Source organism: Dermacentor andersoni, chromosome 1, assembly GCF_023375885.2.
Source record: "Dermacentor andersoni chromosome 1, qqDerAnde1_hic_scaffold, whole genome shotgun sequence".
In the NCBI taxonomy this organism is placed as follows: Eukaryota; Metazoa; Arthropoda; class Arachnida; order Ixodida; family Ixodidae; genus Dermacentor; species Dermacentor andersoni.
The window spans coordinates 389517250-389541617 of NC_092814.1; the positions used below are offsets into that span (position 1 = coordinate 389517250).

At 46.2% G+C, this 24368-nt stretch overlaps 1 protein-coding gene and 1 long non-coding RNA gene across 14 annotated transcripts in view; one reads left to right on the plus strand and one right to left on the minus strand.

The window, feature by feature from the left end:
* Nucleotides 1–9548, minus strand: part of Miga (mitoguardin) — a 258548-nt gene extending 249000 nt beyond the window's left edge. For 5 of the 13 annotated variants that reach the window (XR_008609941.2, XR_008609943.1, XR_008609942.1 and 2 more), the window contains exons 1-2: nucleotides 9323–9548; nucleotides 2293–2413 (exon numbers count right to left, since the gene is read on the minus strand). Coding sequence is in view for 10 of the 13 variants with exons in the window: in XM_055064981.2 (XP_054920956.1) it covers nucleotides 2293–2405 (113 nt within the window). In the remaining 3 variants the exon portion in view is untranslated. Of the gene's footprint in view, nucleotides 1–2292; nucleotides 2414–2716; nucleotides 2780–9322 lie in introns of all 13 variants that reach the window. The other 8 variants (XM_055064980.2, XM_055064979.2, XM_055064975.2 and 5 more) reach the window with 4 other exon arrangements.
* Nucleotides 9549–16816: 7268 nt separating this feature from the next.
* Nucleotides 16817–19803, plus strand: LOC129381825 (uncharacterized). Its single transcript, XR_008609959.2, has 2 exons — nucleotides 16817–19356; nucleotides 19422–19803. It is a non-coding gene; the product is annotated as an uncharacterized lncRNA (long non-coding RNA).
* Nucleotides 19804–24368: the final 4565 nt, after the last annotated feature.

Sequence of the window (24368 nt, forward strand, 5' to 3'; positions counted from 1 at the left end):
CATGAACTCGACGATGTCAACAAGCTATGTGCACACAAGCTTCACATGAAAATGCATCAAAAACATCTCAGACGTCAAGTCAATTGATGAGGATATTGCTGGAGTTTGTCAGTTCCGCTTGCATTGAAGACATGGATGAAGAGAATCGACAAGACATACAGGTATCTCTGGTACTGCAGAAAATTGTCTTTTCTGCCCCAACCTCAAGCCTCCTGAACATAGACAACACCCAAATGCTGTGAAATTTTTGGGCTGTACTACTTGTCTAAGTTCATCTGAAATGACGTCATGAAGTGACAAATACTTATTGACAAATACTTTCATCGACAATTCACCTTGAAGTGACAAATACTTACAGTGTCTAAACAAAACATGCAAACGAGAATGTGACTTCCGAAGAAGACCGTGACCAGAAGCTCGTGATCCTGCTAGAAGCAGTGCCAGCTCAGGGCTGCCTAACCGTAAATTAGAGAGCTGCACAGACCGATTGAGGAGCTGCCTGACAAAATACCAGAACTGCTTTTACAGTTTCCATGTTTGAGACGCATGGTTGAATTTTGTGACCACCGTGAAGCTATGTACACAACTGTGTACATACCTGTAAAAAATGAACAATGGTAGCTTCTTGTTTGCCACTGATTTCTTTAGTTGCACTAAGACCTAAATTTTACTTAGGAAGCTTATGGTGGGGAAAAAAATGATCTGGAAATGGCAAGCGGCATCTGGAAAGGTTAACTGAAGCCAGATGGAAAATTAGCACGAGAAAGTTGACAATAAATAACGACAAAGCACACATAGCAAGCATAACAGTGAGATGGGATGCACTTGTTTTGCATCTCAAAAGTGCACAAAAGTGTTGTTTGCCACAGTACCTAGAGTGCAATCAGATGTCAAGGCCCGACTCGCACTCAGGCTGACAAAGGAGTTGTAAGGACTAAAACAACAATATGTTTGACATACACCCGAATGCACATATGAAGCTGCAAACAGTTTTCAGTAGTTGAAACACCGAATAAGCTTCTCAGTGTGTCACTCGGAAATGAAAGTACCCCCAAAATTGATGAATCAAGAATGGTGGTGGTGGTGAAAAGCATTTATTGGGCTATATATACAGAGAGGCGCTCAGGGAGAGACCTCTAGTGACCTCTAGTGGGTCGCGCCCCTTGCAATACTGGGTGGAGTCTCTCATTCCGGCACCCCGTTGGTCTTGATCGCTGCGCAGGTCCGCCGAACTAGGGCTTGTTGGGCCTCTAGTTCCTGGCAGCCGAGCAGGGCCACCTCCCAGTGCTCTCGGCAAGGGGAAGGGGCGATTGGGGGGAGAGAACGATTTTGCCTGCATGCCAAAACCATGTGGAAGGTGTTGGCCACCTCCCCACAGAATGAGCAGAGGTCGTCAAAAGAAGGATCAAAGTGCTTGAGAACTGCCGGGCACAGCAGGGTGTTTGTAAAGAGCCTAAGGAGAGTTCGTTCGCCAACTTTACCCAGTCCCTTCATAGGAACCAGGTAACAGCGGTGTTCGGCACGATAGTGCTCAGTAATCTCTTTAAAAGAAAGAAGAGTGCTGTGATCTGGGTCAAGGTCCTCCCAAGTGATGCCTGGTGCCCGGTAAGTGAGTGCATGGGCTGCCTCATGAGCGGCTTCGTTACCTGGCATGCCTTGGTGGCCGGTGACCCATATGATTGAGCGATCAGTTGGATCGCAGTCGCGAATACTGCGGCGAAGAATTTTGTCACCGAGAGGAGTGATCCATCCGAATTGAAAATTACGACAGGCGCCACGGGAGTCTGTGAGGATGAATTTAGAGTTGGGATGGGAGGCTGCAAGGGCGATCGCCACCTCCTCCGCATGCGCTGAGCTGGGTGCTTTGAACAAGAGGCCGTCCACTTGTCTTTCCTCGTGTATGATTGCAGCCATGTACCATCCACCCCTGGAGTGGTTGGGGCCTGCAATATCGACGTAGAAGACGCGTTTCTTAGAGCCATAGTGGCGGTGCAGGGCATCTGCCCGTGCCTGGCGCCGGCCAGTATGGTCCTCCTTGTTCATCTTAGTTGGAAGGGGTCGAACGTAGAGGGCACGTCTCCACAGTTCAAGCACTCGAACCCTTTCCATCGTATGGTGGTCATGTTTAATATGTAACCGGCCTAAGAGGCGGCGACCGGACACGGTCTGGGCGAGACGCGTGTATTGGTTAACGAGATCTGGTGCAACCACAGGAAGGATGAGAACTGATGTTACACTACTTACCACTATCCCCCTATGTAAAAAAACAAAATTTGCCATCAAAGCACTTGCCTGGTGAGCACCCCAAGCAGAATGATGCCAATGCCAGCTGATGCGATGATGATTTTGCTCCGGCGCGGTGCGTCATTCATTGGGAAGCTGACTCGAGGAGTCACCTGCAGCATCACCGGCACTGCAGGTGTGGGCAAAAGACAAGGTGGACACACTGAAGGCTGGCTACTGCCATCAGTAGTGCATGAAAACGCAGTACACTCGAAAGAGCATTTTATACTGCTCAAGCAGACATTAAACTGCTGTGCAAGTGCTTTAACTCAAATGAATCAAAACAGCACAGAAGAAAACCTGGTGAAATAAAATAAACTATTGCCAAAATGTGAAAATAAAATGACTAAAGCTTCATGTTTTACAGCCCATTCCTGTGAAAGATTGCGAATAAGAGATCAGTACGCGCCTTGAAATGTCAAATTTTAGTCACCTTATTTTTATTTTATTTGACCGTGTTTCTCCCTTGCCAGATAGGTTCTTGTCGAGTTCTTCACTATAAGAGAAAATCCGTTTCAAGCACTGCACATCTTTCCAGGCACTTCCCCTTTTCACTAACATTTGCTCATCTGGTGTGGTGCCTTAATAAAGCATAAGAATGTATTTTCCATTCACTCTTAGCAAAGCACAGGTTGCGGCGATGCCTCAGCTGTCATAACAGCAGTGACATCAGAATATTTAATCTGGCTACAAATGCATAGTTCTTGCAGCAGCACGTGGCGGTGATTTGTGGCAGTGGATATGGAGTAGATGTTTGTTGCGAGTGGTTTGGTGTGCAGTCTGCCCATCTTTACTTGATACTCATCAACCAAATGCAAGAAAGCAATACGATGAATTTTTACAACATTTTTATGCAGGTAGCAAATACAAAAATAAATGTTAACATATTCAACGGGTGAAATCATGACATGGAGCAGTTATAAGGGCCAACCACTTGAAATTTATCTCAGGACAATTCCTCTCCTTCTTCCCACACCCCATTTTTTGTCTTCCTTAAGAATTCTGCAACCTAAGGGTGACATGACCCAGCTTGCTTTTCCAGCAGCTGTCCTTCCTTTTATCCTCACAGAGGTGCAAGATGAAATCGGTGTATTAATCAGAGCTCTCGCTAGACCCGAATGTGCCATCAGTACCACTGGTATGTGCAGCCAAAAATGACACCATCAAAAACCACACGCTCTGGTTACAGCCAGAGGCATAGCCAGGGGGTGGAGGGGGCCCCCTGAAATTTTTTCGTGCTGTCATGTACCGCCAACCTAAACAACCCTGGTGCCAGAAATCATTCTGGATTTTGTCTAGAATGTCTTTTTCATGCTCAAAAAGACAGACATTTCAGTGCAAACATTGCAAACTCGGGCTCGATTTCGTGGCAACGCCCATGCACCAGGAGTCACATAACGCCAGGAGCTCCACGAAAAACAGTTTCAAGGGCGTTTTGATGGCGAGCAGGCTCGTTGCGGCATCTCAAGGAGGCCGCGCAACCTACGGAATGCGTGGATTTTAATTCCGAAACTTTATGGGTATAAGGTTCTCAAACATTTGATGTGGAATCTAAAGCACGACATTTCCAAAGTCGTGCTTTAGATTTTCAATTCCAGAACTTTGCAGGTTTAATGTTGTTATAATGATTTGACACCAAAGGTGCATTGAGTTTTCTAAAGTCGTACATTGGACCATGCAACGAGACAAGCGAAATCAACACACTATCAGACAAGTTGACAAAGCACGCAGCCGTCTAATGAGACGAAGCGCTGTGGTCGTTCATTTGTGCCGTCGTGTCACAAAAAAGAATATCAACATTTTTTTCACCTGTGCCAAAGCATCCATGTCAAAACATTAAAACCAGCAAAGGTAACTACGTTCTTCATATTTTTTTTTGTAGTTTGACTTTTGTTCGCGAGGACACATTGAGACTTCAATTTTCTTGTTCTCGCTACCCACAGGCTGCCAGAGCCAGCCAAAGCGCATAGGTGTTTCTCTGGCCGAGTGGATTTTCACCTGGCAGAGTTTTAGACTCTTTCTGGCTAGCAGACGAGAAATAGAAACAATGGTCGCTCGCCGCCATCACTGTGGGGACTCAACGGATTGCAACGCGCTCGCTTGAGTGCAACCTCTCCGAAAAGTCGTCTCGCTGGTGCCGGATACCGAGCAGTATGCGTATGGTTCTCTGTGCACCAAGCACCTCAGGTTTTCTTCAATATTCTTTCGGTAGCCACATTAAGTGCCCCAAGTAGGCATTCGATTGTGGCCAACATGCTTTCCTTGCTGAGGTTTTTCCATTTCAGTGCCACCGCCACACAAAAGGAAAAAAAAAAGACATTGGTGTGGCGCAACGAATTGTCGCATGGTGAAAGTTCGATTTTGTTACTTCTTTTGAGGAAAGTGATGAGCCGCGGGATGTTTCAATTGTTGGATATTCTTATTATATTATTGCAATAGCAATTATATGGCCACTCAACGCCTTCCTGCTGTCGCCGTCACCCTCATGTTCCGTATGAAGTCCAAGGGCGCTAACATCATGAACGAACGCCGCATGTTGAAAGTGCGAGTGAAAGCGTAGTGGGCGGCGGGTGGAACAGGTAAGCCGACGATGGTGGCTCAGCCTTGAGTGCACAAGGGAGAAAAGCGGGGAGGATGCATGCCACCTTCCGTCGCGCGGGATACTTCAGAGGGAACAGAGGGAAGGGAGGGGGCGAGCCTTAGGATTCTGTGATCTTCGAATTTGTGATTGTGCAACATGTTTATTTGCCTTGTTTGACGCATTATACACGGTGACTTTTTCTTAGATACGTAGATTTATTGGAGACTTTTACGTATGTTTAAATATCTTGCTGCGAGGTTTTGTGTATACGTGCAATGAACTTTGTTTCCAGTGACACTTTCTTGCCCTTCATCAAGCTCTATCTTCGCATTTGTATATTTCATCGTATCTTCGCCTTTCTAATGTACGAGGGCGAGTCAAATGAAAGTGAAAATAAAAGCGTCATTTAGATATTTCCCTGGTCGTTGCATTTGTACAAATATGTAAACAAGGTTCTTGAATGACAAAGTTTCCTTAAAATATTTGCCCTCTACACACTGATTTCATGGGCTTTACATTTTTCATATCAGCGGCATGCACTGCTTTGCTGGTTTCGAACTGATATAGTTCTAATGTTCATGTGATATTTCCTTTACTTATTAAATAGGCAAAAAAAACATGGAAGCATTGGTATCAGTTATTTCGGGTGCAATGTTTGAGACATATGAGTATACGCGCCGTGCACGCCGACGGACGCGCCACTGGTGGCGGCCTTGCGCAGAACACGTGGGAGAGGAGCCTGGCGCGCGCCATAGTTTCTTGTGTCGTTGATCGTGCTTCTCTGTCTTATTCACGTTTTCAGAGCAAGAAAGGCAACACCATTCGCACGTGTGGGGTGGCCAAAGCTTCAGGGAATGTCGAAGAAGAATTGTTGCAGGGTGGGGGGCTCAAATATCGGTGAAAATGTGCCGGCGATACGGTTCTAATCATTCCCGGCAAAGCCTCATCAGCGGGAGCAATGGTAACAAAAATGGATCGTCGCTTCGAAGGGAAATTTCTTGTTCTCATCCTTATTTTTGTCTCGTCGGTGTTTTTTTCCCCTCGATCACAGTTAGACGCGTGAGCAACGAAGTTCGTCTGTAGTGCAGCATGAGGTTTAAAGGTATTTCGCTAAAGTTCGAAATGCTGTTTGCCACTTATATTGTTTTCCGCTTCTTTACCACGTTGCGCTAGCTAGGCAGCACGACTGCACGAGTGCATTGCGTTGTATGTTAAAGCTACTGAAGTTTGCAAGAACTGAAATTGTTGGTTTTATGTGGTCCGGTAAATTCTCGCACCAGCTGTCGCGCACTTCATGTTTTTACATCTATTTTATGCGTGGCTTTGCACATGTTTAACTGTTGCTAGTTGCTCCATTCATAACCCTTGTCGATTCTTTTGAGCTGCGAAGTTTTCACCCTGCCTTCTTTGTAAAAGGTATAAATCACGCTGTCTCTTATCGGAATGATACCAACGAAGTACTTCTTTAACAGCTTTATTCTTTTCACCCGAGGGCATCTTAGATATTGTTTGCGTTTTTGGAAATGTGTTTAGAAAATAGGTAGTTCAGGACGAGAATTGCTAATAGCTGCTGCATATGATATTTTTGTTCCATTTCCCACTGAAAAGTTCGCGTCCCGTTTGGAAAGTCATCACACCTCGATGCCGCCTGAGCAAACTTAATACGCCGAGTGATTTGTTTGTTTCACAACGTAGCCCCTTCTTGCATGTGAGTTTTGTACTCAACTGAATTCTTTCTTATACTTACGCTGCAGACGACTAAACCGGGCCTTGCCGCCAGCGTTCATCTACTTTGACTGGCGCTGCTCTGCCTTTCAATATATCATGCGGCACCTCTCTCTAGTAATATAAAAAAGTACTGAAAAGTTAGTCAGTATTTAGCTTTGTACGTTTCCAAGCAGCTCCGTTGGGGAATTTAAAATTGTACAAACTGCAGCGGGAACGGTAGTTCATCGGCGTATGCAGCAGAACTGCATCGGCGGTACAGCACTAACACGCGCTTTTATTAACCCGTGTGTTTGGTGACTTCGTTGGCTAGTGTACGAGTTTCCATCAATAAATTGGCACTTACTCTTCTTGAGGCGACTTCGACTGCACTTATTCGGCGATGTCACATGTATTCATCGGCAGAAAAATCACAATGGCATATGCAGAGATTGCACCGTGCGGATTTGTTTGATATAAGTCTGGACTAACGACAGGTGCTTATTATTCAGGTACAGAAGCAGCATTGCGGCAAGGGTAGAATAAAGAAAACCATCGAGAGATCGCATCACTCAACAAAATTTATCGGCTAGTGAACATGAGTTCCACGTCATGTAAATGGGGTTCATGGCGTTTCTCTGCAGGACACACCTTGTACGTATGTGGACCATGTTGTCTCAAACACTGGTAACATCGTGTTCATACCCGCTCGCACAGAGGTCAGCATCTTCCCTACGGCTGTCACTGCAGAAGAAGCAGCCTGGCACCCGAACAAACGAGAAATCGCAGCCGCGAACTTCAGCCATCCTTGCTGCAAAGGGTTGTCGTCTGCTACTGCTCCCGCGTGTACTGTTGGAAGCATCCGCTAGGTGGCTTTCAGTGGCGCCTCTATAGGCGGTGCACGAGGCGTATATCCCTTCATGAAATACATATTTTACTTGTCTTCACAGTGCATAGCGTTCAAGTTTGTTTGCAGCATATTTGGCAATCCAATGCAGTTATTATTCATATATTTGATCCCTCAACAAATTCCATAACGAGGAGGCCGAGCTGCAACGTGAGCCCCACCCCCCAAACGAAATTTCTGGCTACGCCAGTGGCTATGGCAACAAGGCGGCCACCTTGACATGCGAGCTTTCGGTGTGAAGGTTCACGAAAATGCTGCTCTCATTGGTAGCAGCATAAAGTGCCACTGGACAAATGCAAATGCCTTTCTTTTCATCTGCTTCTCTTCTGAATTCGGAGGTAGGATAACTTTTATTCACACATGATGGTCTTTGCAATTCCTTTCTGAATTTAACTAAGGACTATTGAAAGAATACTTTGGAACGGAATGATTAAAATAAAACTGCCCCATTATGATTATATATTTATTAATCGCATTTCTACTCTGACACAATGTTGATGTCATGTTGTGGATGGATGGATTCTGCCCCAATGCACAGAACATGGGTGTTCTTGCATTTCGCCTCCATCGAAATGCGGCCGCCATGGCCGCGATTTGATCCCGCGTTCTCGTGGTTAGCAGCGCAACACTGTACCTGCTAAGCCACCACGACAGGTTTTATGTCATGTCGTGCAGTGTCTGATCTGAAGCACAACAAACGATTAGGATCGGCCCATTTTCTACACTGCTGTTCGCAGTAAATATGAGTACTACATTTGCTGCTAGAATCATGAGGACAATGCACATGCTGCACTTCAATGCATTTGCCATGCAGTGGCTGGCTCTTAATCTGTTCTTCAAGGATGCAAGTGGAGCAGCGCCTACCTTCTTTCGCTGTAGAGGAGACCAAGCACAAAACATACCACACATGCACCTGATTTTTGCATCAAGCACAAGTCGCCAAGGAGTTTTCCTAGCAGCACAGCTCTTGTACTAAGTTCAAGGCTCTTCTCCCACTTTTAGAAATGCTGGAAGGTAGAATATGCAACAGTGCATGCTTCACCTAGCTCGCATCCCTGCTCCGGAGACAATTAGTAACAATTCAGAAAACAGCTATGGTGCTAAAGCACTCTAGAGCAAAGTGACTACCAGGGTGCTGTGAGCAACTGCCACCAGCGGCGCTGCTCCAATGCACACCAGCCCACTGCTGGGTGTCTACACGAAGCAATTACATCAGTGCAATACGTAATGTGAACTACTGTTCAAAGCATGTAGTGGAGCTTCCACTGCTTGCTTTGCCACACAAGTAAAACATCAACGCACTGATACGGCTCAGTGAACACTGCTGTGATCAAATTTAAACAAACAAGAAGGTAGCAGCAGAACAAGAGAAAGACGAGTCTCGAGCTCCAAAAGGTATAGGATGAGGGGGAGGGGGGCGGGGTCGACTATTGTCACGTGGCCTCACTGCCGGCGATCGCGCATTGAACCGGCGGTTCCTTGTAATGCTGTGACGTTACATGCATAATTGATATCTCCATTTACACTATACTATACGCGACTCTTTGAAGAATGAAGCTAATTAACAAATCTATTATACATAAATTACGTTTGGACGTTGTCCAAGTTTACACTGCGATTTCGCGATTGATTGTTCGCAGTCGACCCCAGCTGAAGGTAAGCAGTTCTCAGTTCCTCAACACTTGCAGAACGCTAGATTCGAAAAACACTTAACACATATTATGCGTTCCACAAGAGTGGCAGTCACGACAGCCTCGCCGAAGTACTTCGTTATTGAATGGTAAAAGAAATAGCGGGGAAATAGCTGCACGTGTTGGCGCACCGCAGAAAGCGACGCCGCTACTCACATTTTGGGCCACCGTCTTTTATGCTACGATGGCTGGCTGCTCTCTCAGCCGACGGCGGCTAGTTGCGAGCTGCTTCCGGCATGACCGTAGTGTCTACAACGAGGCCCGACAAATAGCGGGGACCGCGCGCTTGCAAGCGGGGTCCCTCGCTGTACGTCCTCATTGCTCCTACCGTCGCCGAGAGCGCCGGCGCCATGCGCGCCGCAAGCGCTGCGCTGCCCGAAAACCACCCACGTGACTACACTCAGGTTGCACTTAGATTGAGTGTAGAGTACACCCTTACTACACTATGGCTATTTCGAAATCGAAACTGCACAGAGTAGCTTCCGAATCTCTCACGTTATGCAAAGCGTAGAGTTTCATACAGTACTGCAGAAAACTGGTCGATGGAGTGATCAGGGGGGGGGGAGGGGGGTAGCAAATCGTTATTACACGGCCACAGGCACACAATTAACACAGCGATTTGCCCTCTGCGTGCACGTGAATGTAGGCGCCTACAGTCATTATCGATTTTAAAACGCAGCATTAAATAAAATATTCTATAACTTTAGATGTAGTGTATTTAACAACAAAACGATAATGTTAGTATTTCATATCTGTTACATTAAAGGGACCCTGAAACAACTTTGACGATGTTGTACAAACGTACTGAGTCGTTAGAGTACGTAGGTCGATCCTTCTGACCAATGATTAATTGGCGCATCTAAGTGCTCCGCATAAAGCCTGTAATTTTTATAAGGTTTTAAAAATGTGCATCGCTACCGATCGCAGCACGCAGCACGGAGGCCCTCCACGAGTGGACCGAACGGCGCTCTCCCGCTGAGGCCGAGTGTGCAAAAATTTTGCGAGAGTGCTGCGAGGCGTGGGTCTATTTGTCGTACAAAAATCCCTCACGTGACCTGATCCTAGGCGCCTAAGGACAGCATCGTTTAGGGATTTTTGAGAAGGCGCGATGCTGGCGCCGAGCGACGCCGTGGCGTGTTCGTCCTCGGCGTGATCGTTCTCTGGACCGCGCGTTGTTCAACATTGCTCATGTAATCGTTCGTGCGTTGCTTGTGTGTTGGTCGTAGGTTCTGTGTTACTTGGCGGAAAGCCGTGAGTAGTGGCGGTGCGGCAATGCGGCTTTGGCCTCGATGAGCTCTGGCACTACAGAATCTGCGTTGTGTGACCCGTGCTTTCTTGAGAACCCGGCGGTGGTGACAATTGAAATATCGAAGTGGCCTAGCGCCTCGGCAGCGAAGTTCTGCGAACCGCGATGTGGCGTCGCCGTGTCCGACTTTGCTTAACGGACATCGAGGGATGTGCTGCTCGCTGCAAGTCATGTGAATGCAACTGCGTCGACCGCCCACTGTTCAGCGCTGAATGTGTTTGGTGTGCTGTGCTTGAAACGAGTGGTGCAGCCGTGCAGCGGGGGTGGCGGAGGAGCAGAGTGGCTTAGGGTTTGCGCGTTCACAGACATGTGCTCCCGTCTTGGTCTCATTAGCGGCTGTCGCGGGATTGTGGTGTGCTAGCTCCTTGCCTAGTATGAAGTTTACGACGCTAACACACAGCATGTTCACGTTTTTCCGCGCTATGTCATTTGCATGACGGCTGAGTTGAAAACGAGACATATAGTGTTCTTTGCGTTTGTGTTTTGTAAATTACTTTCTATTGTGGAAGTTCTGGGAGTCTTATTACGCAAGGAGTGCGAACGTAAAGATAAACACATATGTGTGTCAGAAATTTTGAATTACCCATAATACCCTTTACAACTGATAAGTGGGCTACACGGCCTGTGTGAATCAGCTACCGTATATTGCGACGCTCTTCCATGTGGTAGACTGATGCATGGTCGCGTTTATTTCTTACTGTTGTAAAAACCATTTGTTTATTCACTCAATACAAATGTACGGCTTCTTCGCCGCAGTACAGCTTAGTTACGCGGTGAAGCATACTAAAAGTGGGAGGGGGCCGCTATCAGCCAGCATAGTATGTCCACTTAGGTGACCTGAGAGGCGGCGGGTGCGCGAGTGTATAATTAAAGAAGTCTTATTATGTCCAGTGACAGTGGCCCCTTTTCACTTTTAGTATGCTTCACCGCAGTACATTGCTTAGGCTTCACCGCGAAATAATAGTGTATTGCGAGAAGGATAATCGTAACAAGCCTAATTATGCAACATTTCTTTTGTAGCTTGCTACAGCGCAATACAGGGGTGTAAATAAGCATCGTGCAGTAAAGCATACTAAGAGTGGAAAGGGCACATAGGTTTACACTGTGCTCATTACTTTCAATTGTGACATAATTTGCAAGTGCATCTGTGCTCGTGGTAAGCTTCATTGACAATTCTTTGTACATTACAAAAAATAATATTGCAATGAAGCTTACTAAAGCACATTCGCCATTATGGTACGTGTCATTCACCTTCAATGCAGGAGCACAATGCGGATTCTTGCCCCTGCTTTTGGCTGGACTGCACATGCTCTTTGAGAATTGATTCATTGTTCATAAGCGCACTGGTACTTTACTCTAAACTTGAGGGCTCAAGTTGATATGAAAGCACAATTTTTATTAAGGGGACAAGACGTTGCCAAGATGGTTGCAGCACAGCTTTTTTTTTTTTTCTTCCAGGCACCTTTTCTACTTGAAGCTTCCATTGCATTGTTTCGATCATTGAACCAGCACATAGTGTATATAACTATTGGACACTGATTGGGAACATCACCTAAGTTCATGCCTATATATAGTAAAAAGATGTAGCACGACCAGACAAAGTAAAAGAAGGGGGTGGGCTGTAGCAATACTAAGTGTTAAATGGTGCTTTATCCTTTCCCTTGAGTTTTCTGTTTTTGTGCTTTTTATGAATCCTCCGCAGTAACCATGCGAGTGCTGAGCTTGAGCTTGTTGGTTTCAAGTCTCATGGTTGTTACTAACAGAACAGTGTGATAAACGAACAAGGGCTTGGAGGCATCCATTCACCTTGCTTGCCTCGTGGTGCTGCTTCATAAGCACAGTGAGCATCCAGGCCAACTAGGAAGGGAGGTTTGTTGCAATTGCTTCTGAAGTTTATTGCCACCAAACCAACAGTGCTCTCAATGACAGCTTTTGGACAATAGAATGCTTGCACCCAGCAAAGTCTTAAGAAGGAAGCATTCAGGATGTGCAAAATAGGCTTTTGAAGCTGGCAGCATTACTGAAGGGGCTTTGCCCATCTGCCCTCTTTATGGATACACAAAGATGATTTCCTCTTTAAGAGGGATTGTTTCAGAGGTCGTTACATGGAAGCAGTGTTGGGTGTTTAGTAGCTTGTCTTTGCCCACTGTTAATAACCTGTTCCTTCTCCAGTGCCCCTGTGAAGTGCCTACTTTTTGGACACAATGTGCTCTCCATGCATTCATGCATTTTTAGCTTGTAAAGACGTCTATTACCCCTTGCCTCAAGCTGGTCTTTGCTGATGTCACCCAAGAAGGCATTGGGGAGTATGGCAATGTACGCTTACAAAACACTGTCGATACCAGTGAAACTAAATTAATGGAGCTGCTGTTCTTTTTTTGTCCACTCCATCCTTGTTAGTTACAGTGAGCAATATCCGAACAGAAGGCATATGTAGTTGGTCGTGCATAGCCTGCGCACTAAGACTTGTTGGCATGTTATTACCTTAGCACAGTGTTTATATGTAAAAACCTTCTGATGTGTTGATGACTTCTTTCTCTTTATCATACTTTGCCTGGTGGAGCCAGCAAGTGGGTCAACCAGATGTTCAACAGGCTTCCCACTAGTTTTCCCAGAGTAGTCTCCTTACCAGGGTGCTGCTCATAGATATCTGTTTTCTTGACCTTGCACTGCACTTCAACCATGGCCACACCTGCTAAACCTATAGCATGCGATCAAAAAAGTGCTATACATCATGTTGCTCCAAACTCATAACATGTGCTACAAGGCCTTGAGGAACACCCTCATTTATTTACGCCCCCATCATACTGTATGAAGCTTCGCATGATAAGTGCGACAATTAACATCTGCTGGTTTTTCAGTGTTATTCCTGTACAGCTTGCTGAAAGCTATCCGGAGTGTTTCAAAAAGCAAACGACCGCTGCTAGACAAGAAGTGCTTAAAACAATGGTCGCTATAACCACATATGTCACACGAAATGAAGGCCACTGAGTATACAGGCGGTTTACTTCATATCCGTCAAGCTTGGTTCTCCCTTTACTAGTGAGTGAACTCAACTTGCCCCGAATACATGGCCTGTGACAAACTATGTGCCAGATGCTGTGTCCCCTGCAAAGCTGAAGATGTGTATGAGATCCTGACACCCTGCAGCGGCTTCTACACTGGGCAAACAGGCTACTATAAAAACGACTGCCGTTACTAATACTAACATAACATAATAACATGAAAACGGGCAGAAATTTGGCTATTCATTGGACCCAACTGCAGCCGCAAGCCACCCTTCCACCAGATGTGTGTTGTTCACAGAAACTGGAACTATACAAATGCAGATAAAAACAATGATGTTTGAAAGTAGTAGAGCTGCACTATATTCTGCACAAGCAGTGCTATCTGCAGCGCTGGTACCTTATAGCCACAATTCATGGCTGCATCACCATGCAAAGGCACTATTCTTGAATTATTAACTTCTATTATATTTATGGTGGCCATATATTGCAATTACATATCATCCACATTGTGTGCAATATGGTTAAATGTCAATTATGATAGCCATTCCTAATCTGAGATGCAACAAAAGAGCAAATATAGGCAACAAATTGCAATTCAAAGAAACAAAAGGCAACCAGTGCACAGGATAAGTGACAGACTTCCTTTTATTGAAAAAGAAACGTGACATGTGTCATGCCACCACCAGTGGGTAGCAATCTTTCAAGCTTGGGTGACAGAGGCAAAACTTGGCAAAATGCTACAATCACGCTGTAAAACGGCCTTGGACACAAAAAACCGACATCATATTGTACAGAATGAAAGGGCAAGACTTCATCAAAGAACAGTCTATGGCACCACGTACTTGAAATGGTGTAAAAAATGTTGACATGCCCTACCCATAAAGAAAAAGCAACAAACACAGAAAACACGCCTTAAAATGCAATGTGCAGAGTCTGAAACCAAGAAAAAACAACCCGAAAAAGGTTTCGCCAAGTCTTTCAATGATTAAAATTGTCAAACTGTATCATCACTTCTTAATGAACCTGCACAGCTGAAAAGGAAGGAAGGAAGGAAAGCTCAATAGCAGAGCTGCAGAAAATGTCACCGAATAAATATACTTTGCTTACCAAGGATACCTGTGGTTTAGTTGTGGTCTGTGTATAAACTAATTGTGTATAAACTTTTCTTGTTTAGAATGGCTGAGCGGATAGGGAAAAAATGACCATAAGAGCACCAGGTGTATGCATAGTCTACGCACAAAAAGCCACTGCTTTCTTACTTTTTTTTCTCTGTATTACTATTCATGGAGTATTTAGGTGCCTTATTAGCACTGCTAACATCCCACTACAAAACACAAAATTGGGCAAGTTGTGGCATAAAGAAAATTGCAGTTTCACTCATGATGTGAAACAATGATGCAGTAGCTGGTGAAATATGCACAGGAAGCTTACTTCATGCAGTGTTTGCTGAAGTGAACACTTGCCAATGCAAGTCGGTAATCTCCTTAAAAAAGTAAAATAAGTAAGAGTCCTATTTATTTGTGGGAGTTGTGCCTCAGTGTTGAAGTGGAAAGACTCGGCTTTTCTTCCTCCTCTTTCATATCCGGACTTAGCCACTGATCTACACCAAAAAAACCCTTTAGCTTCTTACTGCTGAATTCGTTTTGGTTTTCTCAAATCTATATTTGGGCTACGCATTGCTATGTCTCGCGCTTTGCTTGAGGAAAACAAGACACCAACAGCTCCATCCAGTAAATCTGAGAAGCCAAGCACTAGAAGAAGATTAATGAAGCAGATGCACCCAATCATTGTCATCACATGCAAGAAGAAAACTTAACATAGGACTGCCTTCACAAGTGGGAAGGTGATGTGTAAGAACTTGAAGGTGTGGATGCCAGCTCTATATACAGTATGCAGACATTGAGCAGGTGTTAGCCAATCTAGGCACCTGTTGGCTAGATCACGCTCTCCGGGATCAGTATTCACCACGACTGTACCTTCAGCAGAGTGGCTGAAATGTACAATTGTGGACTGCCACACTTTTGATCGTATGTTTGAATCCTCGCAGCAAAATGAGAACTTTATTTGCAATATTCTAGCGAGAAATTCGGGAATTCCAGTGACAACACCAGTAGACATCAGAACAACCAGGGGAGTTAGCCCATAGCAGCTATTGCTGTAAAAAATAAGACTGGCATAAGCACAAGAATTGAGATTGGCATACTACATGCCTTTGTTCTGGTAGTGGTCCACTACTTTGGTGCTACAGTTAATGATCTCCACTGTCACTGGACATAAGAGTTCTTAAATTATACACTCGCGCACCCGCCGCCTCTCAGGTCACCTAAATGGACATACTATGCTGGCTGATAGCGGCCCCCTCCCACTTCTAGTATGCTTCACCGCGTAACTAAGCTGTACTGCGGCGAAGAAGCCGTACATTTGTGTTGAGTGAATAAACAAATGGTTTTTACAACAGTACAGAAATAAACGCGCACCATGCATCATTATACCACACGAAAGAGCGTCGCAACATACGGTAGCTGATTCACACAGGCCGTGTAGCCCACTTATCAGTCGTAAAGGGTATCATGGATAATTCAAAATTTCAGACACACATATGTGTTTGTTTACGTTCGCACTCCTTGCGTAATAAGACTCCCAGAACTTCCACAATAGAAAGTAATTTACAACACACAAACGCAAACAACACTCTATGTCTCGTTTTCAACTCGGCCGTCAAGCAAACGACATATAGCGCGGAAAAACGTGAACATGCTGTGTGTTAGCGTCGTAAACTTCATACTAGGCAAGGAGCTAGCATACCACAATCCCGGGACAGCCGCTAATGAGACTAAGACGGGAGCACATGTCTGTGAACGCGCAAACCCTAAGCCACTCTGCTCCTCCGCCACCCCCGCTGCACGGCTGCACCACTCGTTTCAAGCACAGCACACCATACACACTTTCAGCGCTGAACAGTGGGCGGTCGACGCAGTTGCATTTACATGACTTGCAGCGAGCAGCACATCCCTCGATGTCCGTTAAGCAAAGTCGGACACGGCGACGCCACATCGCGGTTCGCAGAACTTCGCTGTCGAGGCGCTAGGCCACTTCGACATTTCAATTGTCACCACCGCCGGGTCCTCAAGAACGCACGGGTCACACAACGCAGATTCTGTAGTGCCAGAGCTCATCGAGGCCAAAGCCGCATTGCCGCACCGCCACTACTCACGGCTTTGCGCCAAGTAACACAGAACCTACAACCAACACACAAGCAACGCACGCACGATTACATGAGCAATGTTGAACAACGCGCGGTCCAGAGAACGATCACGCCGAGGACGAACACGCCACGGCGTCGCTCGGCGCCAGCATCGCGCCTTCTCAAAAATCCCTATATGATGTTGTCCCTAGGCGCCTAGGATCAGGTCACGTGAGGGATTTTTGTACGACAAATAGACGCTCGCTGTTGCTACTGGTCAATGTGGCCAGCGCAATTACTAATGAAAGAGCTGAAAACAAGTACAGGTCACCTTATGCTTTGTCATCTAAAAACGCATACCTGATGGCTTTGTGAAGGTGGTGCGTTAATATTAAGTTTACAGAAAGCGATCGCTAAGTCCGTGACTTATGTAAATAACGATGTACGCATTCATGCAATAAAGGATGACGTGAATTTCGGTTTCGAATCTGTTTTTTGGAAGCGTGGTAGTTTCGTACAGTTTAGGTTTGACATGCGATCGCGCGTCAACATCGGACGCTGTGGCACATTCGTGCCTTATGTGCCACCGAAGCCCCGAAGTGCTCTGGCATGTACCTTCACATGTAAGTAAACGAATGCATCTCGTTGTTGAGAATATCACGCGAGTAGGCAGCTCTTGTGGTGCATCACAATCGTTTGAGAAGCGTCACAATAGAGCATTTTTCTACATGCGGAGCGGTGTTTTTATTTGCAGGTTTCCGTTCAGTAGGAAATTGCTGGACAGGCGGACCAGCGCACCGGAATTGTACTGGCGAATCCACAAGCAACTCAAAGAATCTGTTTAATTGTTGCACTTTGAACAATCATGCTTCTACAAAGGCCACAGGAGAAAAACAGCCTGATGCCGAGTATTTCTGTGCCACGAAGTAATCAAGAGGCGAGTGCCTAATGCGGACGAAATCGAGTGCATCGAGAATTAGAACGACAGAAAGCTGAGCTAGTTGGTAAGGATTCATTATGCAAAACAGAGGTGAGGCGTGCAGACAGGACACAAGAGTAGAGAAGTGGGCGGCGCTCGTGTTGTTTGCTTGTAAATACTCTACTCTTGTGTCCTGTCTGCACGCCTCGCCTCCATTTTGCATAACGAGTGCATCAACCCACATATTAATAGCGTAGGCGTTTTATTAAGTGTGCAATATTTTCAACACTCCCTTGCATGCCATTTCATGTGGAATATCTTTTCTCTTCACAAATTTGTGCAGCGAATCTATTTGCATGATCGACTCCGGGCCTGTGTGACCGTTCACTTGCACTTGATGCTGAGTCTTTAACATGTATCCACAAACTGCACATATGCACATCAAATCCCTGCGAGAGTTTTCAAAATTCAATTATTTTAGACAACAGGCACATATGCAATACTGGCATAATCTCAAATACCACAAAGCAGCTGGGACACATTTTTGTTGACCATACTCGCAGGTAAAATAAGTACATCGTGTGGACAGCTCCAGCTCATTTTCCTTTAATCAGTGTGTACAAGGGGTATGCAAAAATATTTTTTTTTCTTGCGCACCGATTATTTTGCTGTATAAGCAAGAGAACCCACCACGTTAGTGTAACGTATCTTGTACATCACACTAATATGGGCTTTAATTTACCAAGTGAGATGAGAGACTTTTATGGCTCATTCAGTCACATCACACTACAAGCTGCATTCATCAATATTCAATTGGATTTTGCAAATGCTTAATGAAACATGTTTCCCTTTTATGCAGATATGCAATGGCAAGCCCTTCCGTGTGTTCCAAAGGTAAAATTTAAGCTGTAAATTAAAGAAGACATTTCTAGTCAGAAACAAGCAAAAATGGTGAATGCAGAGTATCAGAAGCCCAAGGTACAGAAATTATGAGAAGTGTCGAATGATCTTAAGGAAAGAGTCGTATTTGAAAATGCAAGACTCTTTAGTGGAGGTCAAGCAAGTCAATATAGGTAGAATACTCTGCAAAATTATGCGAGTGAGGGGATGTCAAACAATGGGTCAGGAAATGCATTGTTTTTCTGCAAAACAAAAGCTGATTGCCATTGCATAAGTCACTTTAGCATCATGAGACTGCTGCTTGATAAATTCAGAAATAAACCAAAAAACAAGACACGCAAAAATAAAAAAAAACAATTTAATGATGCTCTCTCCACACTGGGATAAATAAAAACAAACACATAACATCTAATGTGGACATATCAGACGCCTTGTGAAACACTAAAGGAAAAATTCAGTTTCGAGCTATGGCACTTGCCGCATAGATGTGGGGGGCCTTGCACTAATAGGGGTAGTTACCACTGCATTTAGAAGTTGAAAGCATTCATGCAGACAAGGATGATTCTTTATATTTTTGGCTACCATTTCAAATGCCTCCACCAAGTGTTACAATGCTGCACGCAGCCATACTAAGGATCTCGCAGCAACACCTGCAGGTAAAAAGCAGAAGCAGTCAAAGTGCTGGTGTGTTCTAGACACTATGTTTGAAAACTTTTAGGCAAGAAGAGTGCAAGAAGCAGACATAACTGCATTTATTTCCATAATTCCCCATTTGAATGGCCTTTTCTTTTTGCTTAGACAATGCCTACGCCTAGCCACAGCAGCTCCCTCATACAGACTCCGCAAGCCAAGAGGCCGTGGAGGCAAATACAGGTAAGAGGCAAGAAGCAATAGCACTGGTATCGACATTCATCTTTCTTTCTTTTTCTTTCGTTTAGGCAGCCAGCACACCTCGAACAGCCACCTTGACTGCGGGTGTGTCACGCTAGTCGCCAAGGAAACATTTGAGGGAAAACGACAGGCAATGTGAACAGCCACTTCTCCATGTAAACGATACTCTTTCTCTCGGATGACTCCTACGCATCGCCACGCCAGCACACTTGTGCACAAAGATGCCGCGGAGGCACGTACAGGTCAGAGGCAAGAAGCAGTGGCACTGATGTCGACATTCACCCAAATTCTTTTTCTTACACTGAGGCAGCCAGCACACCTCGAACAGCCACCTTGACTGCGGGTGTGTCAGTAGATTCCTGTTGTACATATGCTCATAATAAACTTCAGTAAACTTGAACTTGATAATAAACTTGAAGGCAAATGGGACATTGATGCATTGTTTTTTTTTAACATTTATTGTGCACATGCAATATATGTTATACTTTGCAGTGCTACAGAGCGTATTTTGAAGCTTCCCCCTATATTTTGTACCTTTAATTACGTATATGTTGTGTGTCCCTCAATGCAGTTCATGTTGTAGCAGCTGCTTTGTCTGTGTATCGCACATTGGCTTAAGCTCGTGATATCCACATACTTCTCTCACATATACAAAATAAAGTTCTATGCAGTCCTCAGTGTTACAACAAAAAATGAAAGTAAGCAATCCGATCGTGGAATTGTGTTTATTATAGTGATTCCTGACAGTTACTGACAAGTTGACAACTTGAACTGGTCAATCCGTCCATAGCCTCCTCTATCTTTCAAAAATAAAGGAGGCTATGATCCGTCATGGCAAGGAATTGTATGTATACATAAAAAAAGGGGGGTATGTGTGTGTGTTTGTAGTGGGGGGTATAAGATTAGGGCGGTACGAAAAAATGTACCAACACCGTCCTCTAGACCCATTCCGTTAAGGTACCGTAACAAAGCGTATTATGCATAAAGTTCATACAACCAACTCTGATACTACATACGCCAGGCGACGCGAGCTACATTTGCCATGACGCATTCGCGACTGCACCGGATGCCCTCTATATTATTCTCGTTAATCGTGCTCACTGCACCGAGGCAAAAGAAAGATCATGGGCGCAGGTGCCTTTAAAGTATCTCGACCTTGCGAGGCACTGCTGCGCGTGCCAGGGGAGCTGACCGTGCGAACACTCCCTGGCACACACCTGCCTCGGCGGCCCCAACCTACGTACCGTTCTGCTTCGAGCTTTGATCCCCCCCAATGTCCCTTGGGTGCCCTGGAGATCCTGCGCCGCCTGCTTTATTATAATCTCAGGTGCTCTGCTGAGACTTCCGTTTGTCGGTTACATGTGCCCTACAGTTGGATCAGTCCTTATAATAATAAAAAAAAACGATCTATCGTCGTGAAAGCGGCTTTTGCAACATACCGCGCCCGTTATTAGATTCCTCGGACGGTCCTACCGCTGTCGACCAGATGTAGGAGTCGTCGGACTATCTCGCCGCTGCCACCATTTGAAGGAGATGAAGTTCGTAGACAGGAACTCGGTGAACAGGATTTATTTACATATTAACAGTTTAAGCAGGATACATTGGCAGACTAGCGCGACTCCCATATGGAGCCCGCAAAACTAACATACAGCAAACAGTTTACGAGCACACCGCTCACTAGTACATTTCTAGTATGACAGAGCATTCAGCTCCCGACAACGATCACGACACGAGCACTCTCTAGCAGCCGGCAAACGCTGCTTATAAGCTCTCCGCTTGACGTCATAGTTCGACGTCATCGTTCGGTCGTGGACGGAGCACGAATGGTCGGGAAGGTTCGTCCAAGCAATGTAAACTTGCCGCCGCCCCGCACTAGCGTTTACGCCCAAACACACGCAAACACACAGGTGCGAACCCATACACACAAAGGCTCCGGAGTCGACGACCGAGGGCTTCGTAGAACTGTGCTCCGTCTCGGGTGGTGCGGCCAAGTACCACATTCCTGAGCTGACCGCGCGCCACGTGGCCGCCGGTCATCCGCAGTTCTCGGTACCGCCCAGCTTTCAGTGCCGACGTCAGAGGGCTTCGTAGAACTGCTTTGTCCCGGGTGGCTCGGCCAAGTACCAATTTCCGGAGTTGATCGCGCGCCACGTGGCTGCCGGCCGTCCGCAGTTCTCGGAAGGCGCCCCGACTGGTGGGCTTGGAACACGTGCAGCGGGCTGAAAGCTGGCACGTTGCCACCCCGTACGGCCATTCTTAACAGCTCCTCCATGGCCCGGAAAATCTCGCCTGGCCAGTGCTGGCAACCGCTGGGCAGGAAGAGAATGGCTGGCGAGCAAGATGACGGCTTTGCTCTCTGCAACCCCTGCGTACTCGGAATGCCTTCAACCATCTTACAACAACTGGCACAGAAGAGTCGACCCGGCAACACAATACCGCTCAGCGTTCAAACGCCCGGAATTAGCTGCTAACCCACCAGGCCTCCTATCACAATTTCCATGCAAGTCACTCAACTGGGAATTCCAAATTTTGTCCCAAAATTTCGTGCCGCCAAAGCGAGCGTTCACGTTCCTCCTGAGTTCGACCAAACCCGACCGTCGCGCTGCACAAGAGTAAAGGTTTACGCAGAATTAAACCGAAGCCTTTCAAACACCAATACTCAATCATAACTTCAGCAGCATAACTTCGCGAACAGCCTGTTCCTACCCTATCACAGTGGCGTACTTAGCTCATGTACTGCTGCCACTGAACCGTCTGGCCAACTCCACAGGTACGTCATCACAAACGCGCTAAGTTTGGGGTCCCTATTCCGAACACGTGCTTGCATCATACAAAGTTTTCCTCACGCTGACTCACATTTGTTCCTTTAGTCCACACAGGACACGTTCCTTAAACAAACAACCAAACTTGCGTAACTTACGCAACACAGAGGAACCTTCGTACAAATGTGTCTTCTAATAACTAGCTCTACGCACGCGTACTAGAGAAGTCAGAATACGGCTGCCCTCGACACACACGAGCAACCCAGTCATAAACGTTCTGCTTCCTTCCGTCCACACAGGACACGCGCTAATGGACCTAAGAGCTCTTAGTGCAAATCACGCACTTACTGAAAATTCACGCGCTTAACCTTAGAAAATTAAAAAAACACTTAAAAAGAAAGAAGGTTAAATAACACACACGCGCGTTACGATAGGCCTCTCACAGATAACCTTGACACACAGGTTACTTACACACACAAAAAAAAGAAAGCCTATATACTTATTAATGAACACCTCGCGAGACTACAGGTTTACTTTAAACGCGTCTTTCAAATCTCGACCTTCCCAAACAAAACATAAACAGAGCTCATACCTTACACATTGAAAGAAATCCTAGTCTCAAATCGCGAAAATTTGCAAATGTTCAAAAATAAAACAAAACAACACGTTTTCCTACTACGGAAGCTCTCCTGGCCTCCCGTTCCCGATTGCTTACGACTGACTCATACTTTCAGCCGAACCCGAGGTGGTCGCGGTTTAAAAGCTACTCTGGCTACGGAGGAACAACAAAAGGACTGACTCACTATCAGCTCCCCCAAGACGTTACGGTCTCCTGCCAATTTGCGTCCTCGCGCCCCGCTTTGAACATGACCTCGACTGACCGCGTCGCTACTCCCCACCTGGTCTCGTCTTGCCACCTTGCGCTTCTTTGTACTGCACTCTGAGCTTCGAAGAGAACGACGGAACGACGAGGAATTTGACTGCCCCGTGCCCTTTGTCCGCGTCCGTGCAGAACAAGCTTCTCGGTCCCCCTTTGACCGGTGGCTCGAACGTTTTCGATGCGTCAACATCGTCAGTGACGACCGCACCTTTTTCCTCGCGCCCTGCCCTTTTGAGTTTCTCGCCATCTTTGGCGGCGCTACATTAGTTACCGTCTTTCGGTCTTTACCGCGCTTCTTATTTCGGCGCTTTCTCTTTGCACTCGCTTTCATGTCGCCTTCTCGTGCCTCGTGCTGGCCGGTACACATTTCGTCGGCCCGGATCGGTCTCTTACCCGCACAGTCTGAGTGATTTACATTTAAATCTACTCTCACTTTGCCTCGACTGGCGGACAGCCCAACCGACTCTGGAACAATGCAGCAGGCTTTACTCGAGTTAGACAACTCGCACTCTTGCGAACTGCCCTCTACTACATTGCCCAGCTCACGCTGTGCATCTGCACACAGCCCGTCGGTATCGATCGCTGTCTCACGCGCACAGTCCGAATGATTAACAACTGAATCATCCCTCTCTAGGCTACCTAGACTGGCGGAGAGCCGCACCGATCCCTGGACAATGCAGTTGTTCTCTCGTGAGCTACGGAGCTCGCCATCCCGAGAACTACTCTCAACTGCACCGTCCAGCTGGCACTTCACTTCTGCACGCAGATCTGACCTGACATGGGTGCTCGCGTCTGTCAAGTCCGTAGTATTCTGTACCTCGCTAACGACCTCGCTACCATGAGATGCGACGCACACGCGCGGTAACTGTGCCAATTTGTTCGCAGCTGGCCTAGCTGTCTCTACAGTCCTCTGTTGGCACAGCACCTCGTCTCTCTTACTCTGGCATTTAACGGCCTCTGTTCCCACTAGGGCTTCGTTAGCTGCTAGCACTTCGAGTTCACCTATGAACGTGCTGCTACTCTCACAGGTATTACTACTTTTCTCGGCTTTCGACGAAAATCTGCAATCTACTTCTTCACACTTTTGCTGCGTCCAGCCTACAGATTTCTCAAGCCGCTGTTGTCTCTGTGCCAATAACTGATCACAATACTGTATCTCTTTGATCAGTGCTGCCTTCTCTCTCTCATACTTTTGCTCACGCTCACGCTTACGTTCCTGATACTCACGTTCGCGTTCATTCTCACGTTCGTGACGCTCACACTTAAGAGTAAGTCTTGAAGCTCACGCTTCCGTTCATTCTCGCGTTCTTCACGCTTACGCTCACTCTTACGTTCACGACGCTCACGCACCA